Source organism: Carya illinoinensis, chromosome 14 (genome assembly GCF_018687715.1).
Source record: "Carya illinoinensis cultivar Pawnee chromosome 14, C.illinoinensisPawnee_v1, whole genome shotgun sequence".
Lineage (NCBI taxonomy): Eukaryota > Viridiplantae > Streptophyta > Magnoliopsida > Fagales > Juglandaceae > Carya > Carya illinoinensis.
The window spans coordinates 26362131-26383954 of record NC_056765.1 but is presented as its reverse complement, the minus strand read 5'-3'; the positions used below and the strand labels follow the sequence as shown (position 1 = coordinate 26383954).

Genomic DNA, 21824 nt, shown 5'->3' with positions numbered 1-21824 from the left:
GAAAAAACCCTTTATCAAACTAAGATTTTGAGATCTCACCACATACAATCTCAGAAAATTTCGTGGTGTTCATACCCTATTCTAGGTGTTGCTTTGTCCTTTTCACTCTATGTAATTCATTAGTTCAAAAAAAGATGGATGATCTGTATGTGAAAGCATTTGATCATAAACTACAAAAATTCCCATCAAATAGTCAATCTATTCATCTTCTTCTAGTAAGCAAGATAATTTTGCCATGAGTCTCCTAATTTCTAGCAATTAAGAAAATCTGGTACTATTGTAACTGCTGTAATTCTTTTGTTCTCTACCTTTGGATAATCTCTCATTACAGGCCAGCTCAATCTATGTGCTTCTGATTTAATTAATATCTGAGAAAGAAAAGCTCAATCTATGTACTTCCAATCCTGATTTTCATGGTAATATGCCAAATCATAGAAAATAAACTGCATCTTTTCATTGTAACATGGACTCTAAAAATAGAAAGTTAAGACTAAAATAAATCAAAACCCTATAATAGAATAACAGAACACAATTTACCTCATCATGAAGCATGCCAAATGTCTTTCTGTTGAGTTTCTCTCATAATATTGACAACGTAGTTTGTTGTTGCAATGGTGTTGTTGACTATATTCAGTTCCTTTTATGAAAGCAAATCACAAATGGTTATTGTATACGATACAATTTTGATCTACCTTATGCAGGAAAAGAGTGTTTCCTCTAGAAAAAGAAATTGAAAGTTTCATTTCATTCTCCTTTTGACTTCAGAATTTTACTGAATTCTTCAGATTTGATATCTTAAAGATAGGATGGAAGAGTGCAGGTATTGTAGACAATAAGAAAAAGAGGGCAGCCAGTGAACATATTGTAAGCATTGCTCTATCAGATCTAGCCAAGTATTTTGATCTTCCAATCACAAAAGGTTCAAGAAATTTGAAAGTTAGACTTACAGTTCTCAAGAAGAAATGTAGAGAATTAGGTATTCCTCGTTGGCCACATAGGAAGATCAAATCCCTTGATGGTCTCATTCAAGATCTTCAGGTTCTTTCTCTTTTCCCTTCCTAATATGTTTACTTTTGCTGCACAATATTCCATATTATAGTTGTCTTCAAAACAAGTTTCAACTCTATATTTATTTTGTATTTCTATTGCACCATTCAATGGAGATAGTTCTTGCCTGGTGCACACTCACAACCAAAAAAAAAAAAAGTTTGGCTTCTGTCATTAAAACATTTGTACCAGATTTGTAAAATAGAAGGAAAGAAAAGTATAGAAGAGAAAAAAAAAATAGTAGGAATTCAATTAATGCTATGGCAATAACTGTAATAATCAGCCCCCTGAACCAAAGTTTCTCGCTTTGGTAAATGTTGATGCAAGAATAGCTGTGACGCATTTACATTTATTACATGGCATAGTAATTCTTCTATTCTACACGTATGCAGGTTCATGGGCAAGCATGTATCTTAGCTTGTGACTTGTGAGCACACCCACAAACATATCTATCGCAATATGGTACATGAAGAGTTGATATAGACCTATGAAGAGGCAAAACGCCAACAGCAGGAGAATGAGGTAGCTGCCATGGTAGTGGCAAAAAGGAGAAGGATGTTGGAGAGCGAAAAAGAAAATATAGAGAGAAAACCCTTCATGGAGTTGGACACTGAGACCAAAAGATTCCGGCGAGATGTTTTCAAGAGAAAGCATAGAGCTAGAGCTCTTAGAAACCATGGCCTATCAATGTCAAACAATCAGTTGATATAAAGAACATAAGAGCAAGAACAACAAAATCAGTTAATTTGCTGGTGAAGAGAACTAATTTTGAAGGCATAGTGCACATCCAAATTATAGTGTTCTTATTAATAGATTACATAGAAAATTTCTAAAAAAGTGTTCTTCACACACAAGGAAACACCAACGGTGGTGCATAAGCAAATCGAGTACTGTCCAATAAGTTAGGGTTTTCGTTACAAGATAGCAATCCGAAATCAATGAACATAGATTTGAGCCTCAGAAATGTAACAAACGGGAAATCATGAGAGCAAGGGGGCAAAATACCATATATATATATATATATATTCTAGCAAAACATGAAGAAAAATAGAAGAAAAGAAGAAGCGAAACTCACAGGGGAGTGGCAGAGTTTTCCAACGCATGAGGGCCATGGGTTGCAAACAGAGCAAGGGAGAGAGGGAGGGCCTCGGGCTGCTTGGCTAGGCGTGGAGGAGAAGGGGGCTCTGACAGAGGACTGGTAACAATGTCGAGGTGTGGGAGGTGGCGAACGGCGCCCCTAGTGGCAGCGATATAGAGAAATTCAAGAGAGAGACAGAGACAGAGAGGTGAGGCCAGAACGAGATTAGCATGGGGGATGAGAAAGAGACCCACCTGAGATGACGCCAATGAATGGTGGTGGTGGGCGGAAATGCAGGGAGACGACACGGCGGCAGAGACACTACAAAAGGGAAATGGTCTTCTGAAAATGGGGTGGTAGAAATCGTGCATTTTCGAAGGAGAGAGAACGAAGAGAATTGAGACGCAGGAAAGAAAAGGGGGGAAAAATAAAATGAGAAATTTGGCGCCCAGACTAATTCCGTCAATTATGTCAGTGCTGCAACTTTCTTTTGACATATGCAGCGGTCAAAATCGCTGTAAATATCATATTTTTCATTGTAAATGTAAATACACAATAAATTATGAGGTTTTAAGTAAAAACTTAACAAAGATTTAAAAATCGCTGCAATAGATTATTTTTTGCAACAATTTTTTTTGTAACAATATAAAAATCGTTGCAATAGATCAAATTTCTTGTAGTGAACCCCATCTCATACCTCATATGTAATTACTCTTTCTTTTTTAAATAATAGGACGATATTTTAATTTTATTGATAACTCTCACTTATGGCAGATCAATAACTTATATAAGAGGAAACCTGAGATTATATTCAAAATCCCAAAGTCAAACTTGTAAAAGCTACATGAAAATGATAAAAAAACATTAGGTTTATAAGAATATTGAACACGTTGGTGTTGTATTGAAAAAAAACTTATCTTGTATTGCAAGAGAGATGCCTATTTATACACATCTAATTATTTACATAAAAGGAAAGAGCAATTAAGGTGCTTGCTGTACAAAATATTACAAGAGCTTGAATTGAGGAAATAAACAAAAATTAACTCCATGAATTATGTGCAGCTGCAATCAAGGGAGATTGATATGCATGACTTCTAGGATCATCTATTATGCCCCCAAAAGATGGTGCTCCCATCAGTGACACCAATCTTGGACCATAACAATTGAAAGCATGGATAGGATAAGGCCTTGGTCATTAAATCAACAAGCTAATCATGAGTAGACACATGAACAACTTGAAGAATTCCTTTGCTAACATAATCCCGCACAAAGTGTATGTCAATGGCAATGTGTTTCATTTAAGAGTGAAGTACTAGCTTGAAACTTAACGAAGTAACACCTATATTATCACAAAGTATTTTTGGTGGAGACTTCAAGGCGACACCAAGTTCATGGAAGAGAGATTGAAGCCATGCAATTCAGAGGTGGCAGTAGCAAGGGCCCTATATTCTACTTCGGAGGAGGAGCGAGCCACGACTCATTGTTTTCGAGTGCACCAGGAGATAGGGTTGGCTCCAAGGAAGATTATATAGGCTGATGGATCATCTATCATCAATACTCCCTGCCCAATCGGCATTTGAGTAGGCGAGGAGTTAAGGAGCAGCAGACGGAGATGAATGCCATGGTAAATGGAATGCTTGAGATAGCGAAGGAGCCTCTTGACTGCAATCTAGTGAAGTTTAGATGGGGAGTGCAGGAATTGAGCTAGTTTGTTAACAGAAAAGGCAATATTAGGCCGTGTTAGAGCTAAGTATTGAAGTGAAACAATAATGCTCCTGTAAGTGGTGTTAACAGCTGGACTGGAACCATCATTCAGTTGAAGTTGACTAGAAGTGGCCATGGGGGTGGTGACATCTTTGGCACCCTCCATTCTCGTTTTATACAGCGGGTCTCACACATATTTGTCCTGTAAAAGAAACAAACCATCAGTGGTTGGGATGACTTCAATCCCCAAGAAGAAGTGAAGAGGCCCCAGATCTTTCAGAGAGAATTGGGCACCAACTTGTTTGGTGATGGTAGAGATGAAGGTAGAGTCATTTCCTGTGAGGATCAAATCATCAACATAAACAAGGAAATAGGCCACAATGTTGCGATGATGATAAATAAACAGGAAATTATCAGAAGCAGACTTCACAAAACCAATGTCACAGAGGCAATCATGCAATGCACGGTACCAGGCCCTTGGCGCTTGTTTTAGTCCATAAATGGACTCTTGAATATGGCAAATGTGATCAGGATATGAAGCATCAATAAAACCAACGGGTTGCATCATGAATACACGACAAGTTGACGAAGAGACCAACCTTTCATCATGGCAAGAGATAAAATAATGCGTATGGTGGCAGGCTTCACAACTGAGAAGAAGGTTTCATGTACTTGATTCATTGTGAAATTCAGTTTTATTTGCATTACTCGCTTGATCATGAGAAATAACCTGGTAGAAGATACTTATATGTAAAACAAAATAAAAAAGTGGAGGAAGACTTTAGAGAATCTTAATATCTAGTTGTAGGTCAAGAGGGGTTGGGGTTTATGATTGTCTATACAAGGAAACTGAAAAACATGTTGAATAGATAATTTTAGATGTCCTATTGAGAATGATTGTGTTTCTCTGACGGGTTATAGTGATGATTCTTTGAAGACTTATTGGTTGTATCAATGTGCTTTTGAACCTAAGTGTCCACCAAACTATGTGCGGATTCATTGTTCAATTAGACTTACTGGATTGTTGTTTTGGTTTCGTGCTTGAGACATTGCTTTTTTGAAATGGCTGGCTAGTTATCAGGAAAGTGTTTACAAACTGTTCTTTTGCTTGTTACAAATTGTTACAGAGATACTTTTAGTAACTGTCTATATCTAGATAGTATAGTAGATAAATAGGTTGGCTGTAAATAGAATTAACATGTAAATACTTAACATGTATACTAAAACCAGCAGCAATTAGGCACTGGAATCACGTTGAACATTCGGTGCTCAATTGTAACTCTCTCCTATACAAATGAAGGAAACCAATGGAAAGGGGTATTCAGACCAATCTTAACATGGTATTAGAGCACCTATTTTGATTCCGTCATTTGGTCTTAATCACTGAGTGCGATTTGCATCTATGTTCTTGGGAGAAATTTATTTCTTTGCTTTTCGTGGGCATTGTCCCTCTCTGTTGAGGGTACTCTTGCTCTTGTGATGACTGAGTGGTGGTCGATCACTTTTGGGTTGTTATCAACGCTATTCTAGTGTGTGGGTTTGTCATTTCTGGTGGTTGTAAGCGTGTGTGGCTTGCTGGGTGTCTATCGGCAGTTTCTATGGAGGAGTGAGTGGCTATTGAAATTTTCTGTGGATGACTGAGTGATTATCTGCACCTTCTATGGTGTTTTTCTTCGTGAGTTTTTCATTTTGGTGGATTCTCTTAGTGGGTTTCATTTTTGGGATCTCAATTTCTCTCGGCACTTTCAGTTTCTGACTTTTCTGTGGATGGCTAAGGGATTGTCAGCATCGTTTGTGAGTGGATGAGGTCTATCGGCATCTTCTGTGACTGTCTGCTTCTTTAGAGTGGTTGTCGGGTCTCTCTCTCGATGCTCTCAGTTGCAGTCAGGTCTCCCAAGTCCAGAATTGACGTGGGTCATTTCGAGTGGGCTTCTATTATTTTGAGTGACTCATTTTGCGTGGGCCAATTGATATTCCTATTAGAATTGACGTGGGTCATTTTGAGTGGGTTTCTATTATTTTGACTTTGATCTGTCTTTTGAGTTGAATTTACTGCTTATTTGATTTTCGTGGTTTTCATCATGTCTATTGAGAATACTATTGTTCACTTTACTGGCTCCAATACTGAGTTTAATTAAGCAATTACAACAGCATCTCAATGCCTCTTTTCACATGAATGATCTTGGTCCCCTGCAATACTTTCTCGGCCTTGAGGTGCAGCTTACTCCAACTACTACATTGTTACACTAGCACAAATACAAGCAAGACGTTATTTCATTGGATGGTCTCTGATCGGGTAACTCTGTTCTTACCTCTTTAGAGGTAAATCTTAATTTTCGTCAGGAAGAATGGGAGCTTTTATCAGATCCATCCTTGTATCGGCAGCTTGTTGGGATTTGAACTACTTAACGATTACTAGTCCTTACATTTCTTTTGTTGTACAACAAGTTAGTCAATTTATGCAAGCTTCCCAACACTTCATTTAACCGATGTCCGTTGCTTTATCCAATATTTGAAAGGCACCTATACACGGGGGTTGTTCTTTCCTAAAGAATCTTCCTTACAGTTGGTGGGGTATAATGATGCTGATTGGGCCAGATATACAGATGCTTGTCGCTTTGTTACTGGCTGGTGCATGTTTTTAGGCAATGCACTTATTTCTTGGAAGAGTAAGAAGCAAGACAGAGTTTCCAAGTCTTCTACTGAGTCTGAGTATCATGCTATGTCTTCCGCATGCTCTGAGATCACATGGCTTCATGAGTTATTGGGTGAATTTGGTTTTCCTTAACTACATCTCACTCCTCTTCATGTTGATAATACCAGTGCTATTCAGATTGCCACTAATCCTGTCTTCCATGAGCGTACGAAATATATCAAAGTCGATTGTAATTCCATACGTGAATCCTTTGACAAATATGTGATTACTCTCCCTCATATTTCCACTGAATGTCAAACTGCAGACATATTCACTAAAACTCTTTGTCAACACCGACATCAATTCTTGGTTGACAAATTGATGCTTCTTGATCCACCAGCATCAATTTCAAGGGGGATGTTACAGAGATACTTTTAGTAACTGTCTATATCTAGATAGTATAGCAGATAAATAGATTGGTTGTAAATAGACTTAACGTGTAAATACTTAACTTGTATAGTAAAACCAGCAGCAACTAGGTGCTGGAATCACACTGAATATTCAGGGCTCAGTTGTAACTCTCTCCTATACAAATGAAGGAAACCAATGGAAATGAGTATTCGAAAGAATCTTGACACAAATAATATTCATAATTTTGGTTGTATGCTATATACAAAAGAATTAGGATCGATAACAAATTAGCAATGACATTATCTTCAGTTTGCTCCTTCACAAGTTAAAATGAAATGAAGCTTGACAATATTGGGAATGAGGAGAGCCCCTTCACCATGATTGTAGCATCAATGACATCGTGGTTGAGATCATTTGGGTTTGCGCAAAAGTACAAAATGCTAGTTTTTTTAATTTTTTCATGGGCAAGATGGCCATGAAATAAAAGTAAATTACAAATATCATGGAGTTTGAATGAGAGATGTTGGACGAATAGATGGAAGAGGATGGTTGGTATAGAGATACTGTGAAACCACCACTTGTCTCAAAAGTTTAAGTTGATAGAAAGAGATAATAAATTTCATCATTTCTATTTATCTTAAAACTCTCCCTCATGTTTGTATATTAATTAAATGGGGTAGATTGTAGATCAGTTAGGGTTTGAACTCAAGATTTCTGCTCTGATACCATATGAAATCACCATTTGTTCCAAAAGTTTAAGTTAATGGGAAGAGGTAGATAGATTTATATAAATAATTTATATTTATCTGAACAAATACATCCGATAATGTTGTTGGCTTTAGTCTGTCGAGTGAGGATATGCATAATAAAGTTGGCATTTCTACGAATTATTATGGTTTCGCATGATTTTAAGTCTTTGAAAACCCAATGAATATTGTCGAAGATTTGAACTACTCATATGGGACGTTACCTTTGTGATATAAACGTTTTTTTAATGAGGGAAAAGGGTAGGTGGGGGCAACTGGTGGTGGTCGACCAACCTGGGTGTGACCATAGTAGCATTTTACTCACTGCAAACGAGACAAGAGGGGTTTACATTATGAGAAGCTACATGTGCTCCATTGCAAACTCAACACGGTGAGAAGATGCATGCGCTCCCTTAAGTCAAGTTTGAGCTATAGTCTAAACCCTAGCACCATTAAAGAATTCAATTGATCTTTAGGCGACTAATATTAATAATCTAAGGCGAACCAATATTCAAATCAAATCCAGGATTTAATATGTGTCAAACCTCATGGAGTAACTCAAGAACCATTGAGTTCCTACCTTCGATGTGATAAAAGCAACTTAGTAAGATGAATGCCTCTAGTTACATAAACGGTAGAAAAGAATTTGCTAGCTAGGGTTTTTTTTGTCTTTGAGTCTTTATTTTTGGTTTGCAAAAGATATAGATGCATTTTGTATTGAGAAATGCTTTAAGTGATATGTTAAATTATAAACCCATAAATTGACTTGTCTTGATATGGTATGTTAAATTATAAAGTTATTAATCTTGTAAAGTAGATATAATGTATTATATGAAATCATGTCACTTTGTGAGTTTACTTTTGTAGAATCTTTTTGTAATTATAGCACTTCTTTTTTGTATTTATGTGCCGGTGGAGTTTCAAATCCTTCAACTCATGGATGTTTTGAAGACTTGTATGTTAAGAAACAATACCATACAGATTAATAGGTGTAAAACAATAAAATATATAAATTCATCTTTTAATAAAAATAATGACAAAAAGTCAAAAATAGTTTCCATCTTTTTTCTTTTTCTATACTAATTGAAAAGGTACACTACCCATAATGGGGAAAGGGAAAATACTATTGCATTAAAACAAATAATGCAAAACAAAAGAGACAGAGAACCTTATAAATTTTCTTTGGTTTATTGGCTGTCATTGGTGGTTTCTTCTGATAACGTAGCATATCTTTTGAATGAAAGTGAGAGGAGATTCTTTGTTTCCTCAAAGACATTTTTCTTTCAGCAAAAGATGATAGCTTGATATTTGATCCTATTAAAAGTTACAAAGCTGGAGGAGAATCCGACAACCATTGCTGATTCAATTATTACACGGCAAGAAAATGATTAGGGGAAAAATTAGGTTTGGCTTTTGTTTGGTGTAGATGGTGATTTGCTCAAAAACCCTATCCATTTAATTTACAACCTATATATTTTTATAAACTATATGCAAAAAATAATTGTACTTAGCCTATCATGGTATGGAATGATTTTCTATTTGGATCCTTTAAAATTCTCATATAAATCTTAGATGATGTGACATATTATATCAAGATATGCTAATTTGTAAGTTTGTTTTTGTATACAAGCATTCTCGTCAACTTCCCTTAGAAGACAAAGCAAAAATACTACAAAAAATTTTGAAGAAAAAAACATGAAATGTTTTTACTAAGCTCCCTCTACCTCGAGGTGTAGCGCTGGTAATATGCATGATGAGAAATTATTACTTGTCGAGTTTTGCATATACGTTAACGTTGTTTAAAATCACGTAATATATGCTTTATAACAAAATGTATTCTAACATGTCAAGTTATGTCAGTTTATAAATTTTTTATAATATCTCTACATAGGCCAAATATTTTGACAAATATATATAAGTGAAAAGTGATTCTTTGCCTTGGTTGTTATAAGTAGTCTCTCTGGCAATCACGAGTACTTAACCTGTAACTTGTGATGAAAACATTTGATCTCTTAATAGAATTAGATAAATTGTTTCCTTATTTACGTTCTTACGTTGCACCTCTTATTTATTTATTTATTTATTATTTATTTATTTTTATACAAAGAGAGGGTGTTTTGAATCTCGATTTTTTATTTAAAAAATCGAATTATCATACTTTTTATTCAATTACACATAAACATGATTCTCTGCAATTTGGTTTGTGTTTGTCTATCTAATAATTAATCGTAAAAAGTGTAGCTGAATTCATTTGCTGCACTTCTAAACCAAATTAAAATAGAAAAATATGATCCAATGGTGAGTCCACGTGGATGACATGATCGTAAGATTATTTATTTATAAATTGTAGATTGTCAACGTAAGACACTCACCGACAAAAGATATGTATCGGAGTAAGCAAGATCATTCACATATGACACTTGAAATTTCAAGTGTCGTTTTCATCAATTAATTTGAGTTTTCTGTTAACAAAGAAAATCAAATGCATGCTAATTTCCAATAAACAAGAATCCAACACTCTTTCATTTTTCTATTTATTTTATCTATATATAATGAAGCATTTGACTAGATAGATCATTTATTATAATCGATGCTTACACATTCCATTATTATTATTATAATCACATAAGATTGCAAATTCATAATTGTGACGGATTATTCTTTTATGGAGTAGGTTTTGTCAGGTTAGACTGGTCACAATTTCTCATACTTCTGAATTTTCTTTCTTATTTTTTATTTTTTATTTTTTATTTTATTTTGTGTGAGACTTTGGAGTTAGGTTCTCCTTCGTAACGAATGAAATGTGTGAGTGATGCCTCATGAGGCTTTAGCCAGCTTGGAGTTTTTTGTGTTGTAGGTAGTTTTGTTGGTAGCTCAAAGTTTATCTTAAAGACTCTTTATACTACATGGATTAAAAAGCTTGGGGCCTATGTGTATATATATATATATGATCTATCCTGGACAAGCTAAAATGCTTTATGAGGTTTTCGGTCCACTCATGTGTCTATCTTGATCGAAGGCTTTGTTTATTTGGCCATGGCGAGCACCTCTTTGTCGGGGTGCCATGCATGCTCCCATTGAAAGCTAATTCTCTTAAGAAAACATTGCATGTTATATTTAGATGTGTTATACTTAGATGTTGAGATGATTTCGAATAATTTGTGAATAGTAGTGAATAATTTGTGAATAATAGTGAATTATTTGTGAATAGGAGAGTAATTGACTTCATTTAACAAAGACAACCTAAAGAAAGTGGAAATGAAAATTTTAATACTTTTTCCTTCGCACATAATTTTAGTAGTTAATACTTCTGATTCATGTTTATCCTTGAAAGCAATGGAGAAATACCACCCAAATAAATTTCAAGTACTTTAGTACTGTAGACTTCTTCCCATATATGATCGGTTGCAGTGTCGCTTGACAGTTCAACATAAAGTTTGAATTTGGGAATATTTATTATATTGATCATTTGGTAGTTCAACTGCCAATTCCTTTGATTTGACACTATTTAAAATCTTCCACCATAGTACTATTATATTAGGTTGTCATCTATCTTTCCTAACGGTTATCTACCCTCTATTCTATGTGCCTTTCAAAATTAAAATCAGAAAGACCATTGAGAAGTGTTATATAAACAAATCTCACAAGAATAAATTTATAAAATGATACAATTTTATATGATTATCATATTTATTTTATAATAAAAATAATTTTAAAATATTTTGTACCACATCAAGTGTTAAGAATATAATACAAATAATTTAATCTATATCTTTCTATCAGTTTAATTAAATATTTAGGACACTGAGTTCGAACTCTAACTTTACAAAGTCATGTTAAAAATAGAATATAAATTATAATTAAATCTACATCTTCTCATAGTTTAAGTTTCTAAAATAAATAATGATTTCACATCAAATCACTTTTATGAGATCTCTTTGTGGTTAAAACATTTTTCTTAATAATACTTACCTTTGGACGGTATGGGAAAATCGTTTAGCTTTGTTGAGGAGTATACGTGCAGGCAATTGAGCAGTGCTTAGTTTGAGTTGAAAGTACTCACACTAGTTAATTCATTCTTCCTAAACAGCCAGCATAGGACTTATGATAGGTGATTATTCCTTGTAATCATCGATTGATTGAATTAAAACTCATGAATACAAGAGGGGATGAGGCAATATCCCAAACAAAAACGAGTTCAACATAATCAACACAGTACATAAAACAAGAGAAAGAAATAGAAAAGTGGGTAAAAGATTAAAATTCCGAGCCCTTATTCTTTGGTAGAATCAATAAAGGGATGGTCAAAAGAGTCCATTTTGCTGATGTACACAATGTTATATTCAATGCTATATTTGTGACTGAGACTCGTTAGATTATCATGAACTCAGCAATCTCTCTCTCTCTGAAATCAGCAATTTGTTAATATTTAAACAAACAGGCACTCTCGATATTTTTCCATTAATTCTAATGTTTTCGATCGATGATGATCTGCATCTTTAATTAATCTCTTCAACTAGTTCATTTTTTAAGATTTATGGCAGCTTTTTTTTTTTTAATAGAACAGTTGGTCATGAGGGTTTACCTTGCATTTTTTTATTATCCCAAGTTCAAGTTCCAACATATACATATATACATATATATATATATATATACACACACATGTATGTTATATATTACATGCATTACATAATGTTTGCATATTAAACAAATATATATACATTCGATTATTGGTTAGTTATAGGCAGATCCAATACCTACTTAATTATGAATTTATAACCCCATGTCTCATACGTACTTACTTCTTTTTTAAAGAATATGACGGTATCTCAATTTTATTGATAATTTTCACTTATGATAAATGAATATCTTATACAAGACGGAACTCAAGATTATATTCAAAATCCCAAAATCAAACTTTTAAAAGCAACATGAAAATTATTACAAAAACATTAGGTTCATAAACAGAAATCTTAAAAAGAGATCATAAACAATTAATGGCAGAGATTATGGATATCCGCATGCATGATCCAAAGCAACAAGATCAACGATATGTTTAGGAAGTTGTAAAATGGAAAAGAAAATAAAAGAAATCATAAGAGCAAATTAAAAGTAAACATACATACAGCTAGACCATTTAGACTGATTCGTGTTTTTTTATTGAGTAATGATGGAAACTAATAAACTGTCCAAGTGGGTTCTCTCAAGAGTCCTTCCACTTGCTCCTTGAAGTTTCTAGGGAGGAGAATTTCAAAGCTGATCATGTACTGTACTGGGAATCTGAAGATCAGAAAGTCCATAGCTAGGGTTATATATATATATATATGCATATAATTGAGGGCAATATATGTATGGAATTGAAGATGCTTTTGTGTTTGGTGGGTGAGATAATCTGGGAATTGAGTAAAGCACCAAAAGAAAAAGAGAAGAATTAAATTTCCTTTTGGGATTCCCATTTTCTTTTGCGCTAGCTGTTGCTCGCACGTCTCATGTGGTTTTAGGTAAGTGAAGGGGCCGATCGACTTTTGTCATGCATATATATCCATATCTTTATCTTTCTTTCTTTTTTGTATAATATTATATATCATAAAGGAAAAGCAAAGGAAAAGTTTGGAATGCAATCTGTCTTCTCAACGACCAAATGAAGAGTAAAGTTGTGCATTGAACGATCACCTGCACCCAAAAATCTCATTTGATTCATTAATTTTTGTCATTGCTTAATGATGACATGATCAATGTCAACTCCATCTACCAAATTAAGTCTTTTTATGAACATTTTGGAGTGCTAGAAATGCTACTTCTCATAGGGATGTACGTAAAACTTGGTTTTAATTTTTTGTTGTACTAGAAAAATAAAAGTTATTTTGGTTTGTAAATTCATTAAAGAATAAAGCATGCATGTGCTTTTTAACTGTGCTTATTATAAGAAAAATATTTATTTTTTAGCTAGTTATTTATTATGAAAATAATTATTTCTTATCGAAATGAGTCAATTTTCATTATAAATTCATTACAAATAATTATTTTCATTGTAATATGAAACATGAGGTTTGGACAGTGAGTTAAGATTAGATGAGTTTAGATTAAAGTTGAATAAAGTATTATTATTTTTTAATATTATATTATTTAAAGATTTAAAAAAGTTAAATTATTTATTATATTTTGTGTAAAAATTTAAAAAATTTGTAATAATTAAATGAGATGAGTTGGTATCAACTTTAAATCCAAACGGATTCGGTGGATTAGTCCAAATTTGAAAGCAAGCTGCAGTTACAGGCATCCTTAATCTTCGTTTTAGATATGCAAACTCCATGGAAAGGACTTGCGTACTTTGCAGAATTAACGAGAGGAACATGCCCTAAAATGAGAGCTTATGTGGTCCATAACCAAGGAGCATCACTCACCATCCTAAATTGGACCCCAAGAGAAGCATGAATTGTTGAATTATTTCTTGTTACATTCCCCAATATCTCCTTATCTAATCTCAATGAAATCTTGCTTCATCGCTTTCATTTCTCATTAAATGTATGTCTCATAACCACTCAATGCTTAAATGGTATCTACCTCTACATGTGCTAATCATAAAGCATTGTCTTTTCTCCCCATTTTTCTTCTCCTCCATCTTAAATTATGCAAATCATGATTTTCTTCTCGTCCACTCAATGCCTTTTTATAAATTTTACAGAATTTAATGGTAGTCTCAATACTATTTAATGATAATGTTTAATATTGGACGATCTAAAACTGTATCTATATTTTTTGTATAGATTATATATATATACACACAAAAAAGTCTTCTTGTAAATTTCATAGCATATTTCAAAGATAAGAAATATGAGAAGGAAATCCAAAAGACTTTAAGCTCAAAAGGAGGGAGGATTGTTGACTTAAATTTATAAGAGAAATGATAATTACAGTTATGAATAAATATAAAATTTATATAAAAAATTATTTTTTAATAATAAATCTTACTTTTTTATGTTTAAAACGACTGCAAAACTCTTGCTTATTTCCGACTGTTACTCAACTTATAAAAGAGGGCTCTGAAGCATGTTGATTTTAATGTTCCTGATTCCCCCAACTCCACCGCATAAATTTTAGCATTAAATAATGTAACAACTAGACCAGTACATAATAAAATAGTCACATTCCTTTTTCTACTTTGTTAAATTGCAATATTTATTTATTTATTTATTTATTTATTTATTATAGGGTATAAATTGGGAGAGTAGTTTTCAAAAATAGAAAAAATAAAATAAAATTATGCGAATAAGAAAGGACAAAAAAATGGAAAGCATGTACATCACATTATGCATAGCTTTTAATCATAGCTGCCTTGGGGGACTCAGAGTTGCTGGGTCTATAGCATAAGTTAAAGTTGTGGGGCCAACTTCATATTCATAATAATCTCACTGACCCTTTCATTTTTAATTAAAATAAGATAAATCATAAAACTCAATACTGAATCACCACTTATATTCTAGAAAATTTAATTTAATGAAAAGAATGGAATTTAAATATTCAAGCAATATATATATTTTTTATAACCTATGATATTTATAATCATAAAATATGTAAACATTACATACTTATTTTAAAAAATAAATAAATATAAGATTAACATAAAAAAAAATTATTTTTTTAATAACAGACTTTACTTTAAAAAAAAAACACAACATTTACATAATACATAATTGTATATATAACATTACTCTATTATACTTATAGAATATTAATATTTTTATTATAAAGTTTTATTTTGACTATTATAATCAACAAAACATAATTATAAATTCTAGGGCTGTGCAAATGACTCGTAAACCCGATGGACCCGCTTAAAGTGGCCCGACCCAACTTGAATTTGTTGGGTTTTTATATGATCGGATTTGTAACCCGACTAGTTAATGGGTTTATATGTTGATTTCAACCCGTCCGTATATAAAACCATTCTTATCTTCAGCTCTCCAACCCTAGTCGCCCAAAGTCTAAAACCTAGATATTGATGCTTAGTTACAAACTTACAAGTGATGGTATTTGAGCCTTCTACAACTTACGGGTGATAGTCTTGCAGAGCAGCTTGGATAATAGATTTCTCTTCCTCTCTGTGTCTCAGCAACTCTTCATCTCTATGTATCTCTCTCTTCAATTAATAGATTTTGAGATCTACTCATTGAACCAAGAATTGAGGATTGTGTTGGCAAACCAGGAGCCCACGAATCTGGTGTTGTGTGAGTCGATCTCCACGAGGGTGTCCAATGGGAAGAAGGAAGACACTATTGTGGTAGTGGGTTTAGGAGGCATCTGGTTATGAAGGTTATGGGTTCAAGGGAAGTGGAATCATCTAGATCCATGCACAGAGACAACAAAAAGAGAAGAGAGAGTGAGAGTGAGAGTCTATAACACAGCTATCGAGAACCACCCTAAAAGCAAGAGGAGCAGCGACGGGGAAGGAACATCTAGGAGAGTTGGCTGGAAGAAGAAGATAACCTAAGTCAAATGTTTTGTTTAAAGTGGGGAACCGATTATGAAGAATGAAGCTTCAATCAATCCATGTGCAGGGATCCGAATTGGGTTTGGGCCCTATTACGAGTTGATGAAGGCCAGCAAGGGGCAACAGCTTCAGATCATCTAGTCCCTTGGATTCGTCCTTGGAGTGACAGCCCTCGGACGCTTCCTTCGAGTCCCCCTCTTCCATCATTTGGCTCCTATTCCACAGTGCAAGATTTGATCGGGTCATACGGGTTTAATCTGTTTTTATTTTGATCTGGCTAGATCGGATCGGATTGGCGCCTTATTTGGGGTGTTTCGAGTCAGGTCGGGCATAAACCCAACTAATCCAAGTCGGGTTGCAGGCCTAATAAAATCCATTATTTTTAGAATTTTTGTTCTATACCATTTAAATGAAACATCAGTGTTTTCATTTTTCTTTGATATATTAAGAATTTAAAATTTTATGTAATTTTTTTTAAATTTAAACTAAATTTATAATGAAAAATGGAACAAAACATTTACTTTAAAAAAATTAATAATCTAAAATATTATCATTTTATATATATATATATATATTTCTTTAAAAAATTTACGTTTCACTATTTGGAAGACTAATGAAGAACTAACCGAAATTATAAAGTATTCATTAATTCTTCCAAATTGATTACAGCACCCGTTAGACTTTGATAAATGAACAGAAAGCAAGGAAATTAATGAGAACTGAGAAGCAAACATGATCATGTCACAAACAGTAGTACAGTACTGCTGGAAATCAGACCAGGTCCAACTTCCTTTTATTCCTCCTTTAGGTTTTCTTTTGACTTTTAAATATATATATATATATATATATATTTTTTTTTTATGTATCTTATGAACTGGCACAGGTGGATTAAAGAAAGAAAGAAAGAAAGAAGGAACCTTGAAGATTTGTGCTTCAATCCTCCTCTTCTTTATTCTGATCTCATCCGTCATCATAAGCTGCAGAGTTACAACTACAAGGCGTGAAAGAAGAATCATACCTATTATATATATGCGCTTGTCAGAATCCTGGATTTCGGATCCATGCCTTACCTTCCTTCCTTCCTAGCTTCCTTCCATTTTATCTCCATCTGAGTTCAGACTCTGGAAAAAACTACAGAGAGAAAAGAAAGACCCATTTCTCCAAATTGCCTCCAGATCTGTCTGTCTCTAGCTTTCTTTCTCACCCACGAAATTGTTTTTCTCTTTCTCTTTACAATGAGAGACATGGTTTCTTGTTTTAGCGAAAGCGCAGTAAGTGTGTCTCATCCTTCATGTTCTAGCTACTCAAACACAGCTTGTATCAATTCGAGCCTAACACCTTCTGTCCAAAACTCGGTCGCCTGTGTTTACAAGATCATCCTCTCCACCCAAAAGCAAGTCTTGATCACAGTCACTTGGTGCAGGAATCATTCTGCTCAAGGTCTAAGCATAAGCTTTGGAGATGACTCATCGACACCACCCTTCAGACTCAACACGAATTCACGGTTCTTCAGGAAGAAGAAAGGGAGCAGATTGATGGAATCCGATAATTCGAGTTTTGAGGTCTTCTGGGATCTCTCTAATGCTAAGTACGACACAGGACCTGAACCTGTTGATAGCTTCTACGTGCTGGTAATGGCTGACTCGGAAATGGGTCTAATACTTGGTGACATGGCGGAAGAAGCTGCTGCGAAGAAATTTAAAGCTACTTCTGTTGCAAAAGTCTCTCTCATTTCCCGGCGGGAGCATTGTTCCGGCAATACCCTATATTCAACCAAGGCTCAGTTCAGTGATACCGGCATTGCGCACGAGATTTTGATCAGGTGCGGCGGAGAAAGTGAAGGACTAAGGTCGCCGGTTTTATCTGTATGCATCGACAAGAAGACGGTGATTCGAGTGAAGAGGCTGCGATGGAATTTCAGAGGCAATCAGTCGATTTTTGTTGACAATTTGCTGGTTGATTTGATGTGGGATGTGCATGACTGGTTCTTTAATCCTGCATCTGGATATGCAGTGTTCATGTTCAGGACGAGAAGTGGGATGGATAGCCGGCTGTGGTTGGAGGAGAAGTTGGTGCAGAAAGACCAAGAAAGGGTTGAATTCTCCTTGTTGATCTGTGCCTGTAAGAGTCAATAAAAAGATATATATATCTGTTCTTGTTTTTTCTGTTTTAATTTGGTTTTGTTTTTGTTCATTCTTTGCTCTTTGATTATGTTTTCATTTTATTTTCCTTTTGCCTTTCTTATTAACAATAGATATTCTTTTGATCATATGAGGAACAAAATAACATGTAGTTGCAGAGATGTGAATTTTATTAGATAAAGGAGTTCTTGGCTGGCTTGTTTTGATGTCAGTGATCTGTGTTTCTCTCCCTCTCTCCCCTCATACCCATGGATTGTACTGAAAACTTACTAAAATGATAAAATCAAAGAGTAAGAAATACACTTGTGCTGGCTAGAAAGTTTGTGGATTGGGTTTTTTTTCCCCTTATAAATAAAAAAAATTAAAAAGAAAAGAAAAAGAAGATGGGCAGAGACTAGCTTTTGAGGATTTTGAAAGGATATCAAAGAAGATTCGTTGAAAGGGCAACTAGTGATTTTGAAAGCTAGATGCCAATGGAGAGGTTGCTTTTAGCCTTAAAAGGACAAATAAAAATGAGAATATTGAGAATGATGAGAAGATTTTGACTGAAAAAAGACAATAAGGGTTTCATTATTTGTTGCTTTTTAGCCTTAAATAGAGTGTCTTGTAAGGTTATTTTCTTGCTTCAAAGCAATTTAAGTGGCAAGCAGATATATACAATTATCTTGACAAGCCAATATATATATGGCAGGTAATTATTTTGCATTTTAGGAAAGTTAGTTAATTGATGAAATAATAATTCCTCCCATCATCCTAACCCATGTCGGCACTCTACTTGTTATGGGTTTTAAGTTTTAAGTTGTATTTGAGTATTCAGTATTGAGACCACTCAATTACTATTCAATATTTTATCATTACTTTTTATATTTTTTTTATTATTATTCACTATTATTTAATATTTTTTCACCACTTTTCATTTTTATTTATAGATAATCTGAAATCATCTCACTACCCAATTTCCAGCATATCCAAACTCAACCTTAATTTAACGTTTAAGTCATTAATTTAAACTTTCATAAATTACTAGCATTATAACTAACTATTGAGGAAATATGTATGAGATTATTTCAAATCATTGAAGTTTGTATATTTTTTTTATTTAATATTATGTTTTAAAATTATGGAACATAAAGTAAGTTCAAAGCAACTCAATGGGAACATTAGAAATCAATTATATATTTTCACGAAGTCACTGAGATAACTAACTATGAACATTTGATTTGGGATTTTAAGCTATAATCAGGTCCCACTTTAAGGATAAGGGATTCTAACAGGAAAAAAAGGGTTAATTTAAAGAGAACAACTTGATAATTAGGTCGTGTTCAAGCTCCACTTTAGAAATGAATAGAAGATTCATGAGTTTAAGGTGAAGTCAAGCTCCTCTGAAAATCAAAAGAATCAATTAGCGTGAAGATTTCGACCAATATTTCTGCTCATTGCTGTACGTTGTTTGAAGGTCCCCTCATTGTCTTAAAATCATTACCAGCTCACGAGCCAAGACAATGATGTTGCCTGTACTGTCCCCCAACACATCTATCACCCCACATCTGATCCTCCACTATAATGGACCTTGCTTCTTGGCCCCTTTACCCTTGTCTGTATGTTTACAGCACAGTAGCATTACTGCTCAAAATCTGTCTCCAATGGTGATAAAATTTCTATCTGAATACTCTCTACATGCAGTTTGGAAAGATCATAACCCAATATATGGATTTAAAGCATTTACTGTTTAGGAGGGTTCAGGCATTTGGACCCTCTCAAATTTCACTGTTTATGGCAGTTCGTTATTCCAGGAGGCATGCCATTATTTATGGTCCACAATAAATGGAACAGTCTCATTGCTTTGATGAGTGAATGATCTGCACATCTGAAAATGGACTTAAAGCAAGCACCCATAAATCATTACTATCAGCCAGTGGTGGGTGAGTCATCCCTATACATACATATATATATATATATATATATATATATAGAAGAGACAATCCATATATAATTGCAGAAGGCAACATCATAGCTAGGGACCAAAACTTCATAATTATTGCATTGGGCATTTGTACATGCAGAGCCTCATAAGCTGATGAACACAGTTCCTCTTCCTACACATTCTTGCCTTTTGGAATTAAAATGAGGTCAGACTGACTCTGAGGTTGGAATAAAATCCCAAATTTTGCTAGACAAAAGGATTTCTTGGGATACATTATTTCCTCTTGTGCCTTCATTTTTAACTCTTTTTGTTTTTCTTTGTGCTTAGGTTCATTACTACCTGATGGCAATGGTAGATTGGACTGGACAATCCTTTGGGCTTGGGGTTTAATTATGAGCAACAATAGGGACAACCTTTTTTCATAATTATTTTAAAATTTTATTTTTAATAAAAAATATTTTTTTAAAATAATGATATTCTTACTGACTCTGTTTTAAAAATAGTTATAAAAATGTAGTAATCTTTTTATCATTTTCCTTTGATTATTATGAGTCTACTGTTATTATTATGAGCAAACGCATTCCTTCCTGTATTTGCTCGTTGTTCTTTCATGGCTTCCAAAGAAACAGAGGAGACTGGAGACTGTATAGCAGCATTTTGTCAAGTGTGCAAGTAAGGGTAGCGAGCATTAATGATTGAAAAACGCCTGACAAGGATGATGATCCAAAGTTAAGCCGAGTCTCAACCAATATTTATTTTTGTGCCTTCTGTTTTCTTAAGATCTAAGCAAGTTGTGCCAAGCCATACAATGCATGCATGTTCAGAGTGGTCCTAACGACAAACCTATTGGGTGACACCTTTACTTTCTAAAGCACACGCTTCCTTCTCACATTAGACGACAAATCCTTCTACTTGCAAACGAAGAATCGTGTGGTAAACACACTCCACACTGCAGTTATGACGGAATTTGGTTTATAAGAAATTTAATTTTTTTAAGTTTATCTTACAAAGTAAGTAGTGTGACGGAGTATGAACACGTAGTACTCTCAACTAATCATATGTTGCATTGCTCTTCCTGTATTGGGATTTTTGACATCGGTCTATGCTTGGTATTTTCAAATTGTAAACCAGTTTATCCGGTAGTTCGCTCAATATTTTTGCAGGATATTGAATAGATTTCAAGACCTAAAGCGATAACACTAATTACTTTGTAAGATAACACTAATTAAAAATGCTTGAGGTTAGTTTGATGTAGCATAGACAGTATGTATATATATATATCAGGTTTTCAGACTCTAGATGATCAGATCCATTTAGCCGCATCGTGTTGAGAAATGCAACAACGATGACAAACAAGCAAAAGTAAATACAAACAAATCAATCATATAATACAAAATTAACGTGATTCGATAACGTGCCTACGTCTATAGAGCTATAGAAGATTTTAGTATACTGAAGAATTACAAAATATAATTTGGAGCAAAATTTAATTGTTCAGAATACTCGGAACATACTAAACTGTTCATTAAATATATATTTATAGTTTCACACAATGGAAACTCTAATTTTTACTTCTTCGCATTATTCATTCAAACGAAGTGTCGAGTGCGCCTTGAGCGAGATCTCTGTCTGATACTAGCTCGAGCT

The 21824-nt window shown here is 34.1% G+C and overlaps 2 protein-coding genes across 2 annotated transcripts; both read left to right on the top strand.

The window, feature by feature from the left end:
• Positions 1-759: 759 nt before the first annotated feature.
• LOC122293736 (protein RKD5-like) lies at positions 760-1758 on the top strand (the record flags this gene model as incomplete). Its single annotated transcript, XM_043102226.1, has 2 exons — positions 760-1038; positions 1531-1758. Coding segments are annotated over 2 exons (507 nt in total), but the record flags the coding sequence as incomplete, so codon positions are not given.
• A 14949-nt stretch (positions 1759-16707) lies between these two features.
• Positions 16708-18464, top strand: LOC122293249. The gene is made up of 2 exons (XM_043101774.1): positions 16708-16892; positions 16996-18464. The coding sequence occupies exon 2, from the start codon at positions 17348-17350 to the stop codon at positions 18245-18247; it is 900 nt and encodes a 299-aa protein (XP_042957708.1). The 5' UTR covers positions 16708-16892; positions 16996-17347; the 3' UTR covers positions 18248-18464.
• Positions 18465-21824: the final 3360 nt, after the last annotated feature.

Bases quoted from the DNA above. Each gene is read 5' to 3' on its own strand.
- LOC122293249 (XM_043101774.1), top strand. From the start codon at position 17,348: ATGAGAGACATGGTTTCTTGTTTTAGCGAAAGCGCAGTAAGTGTGTCT.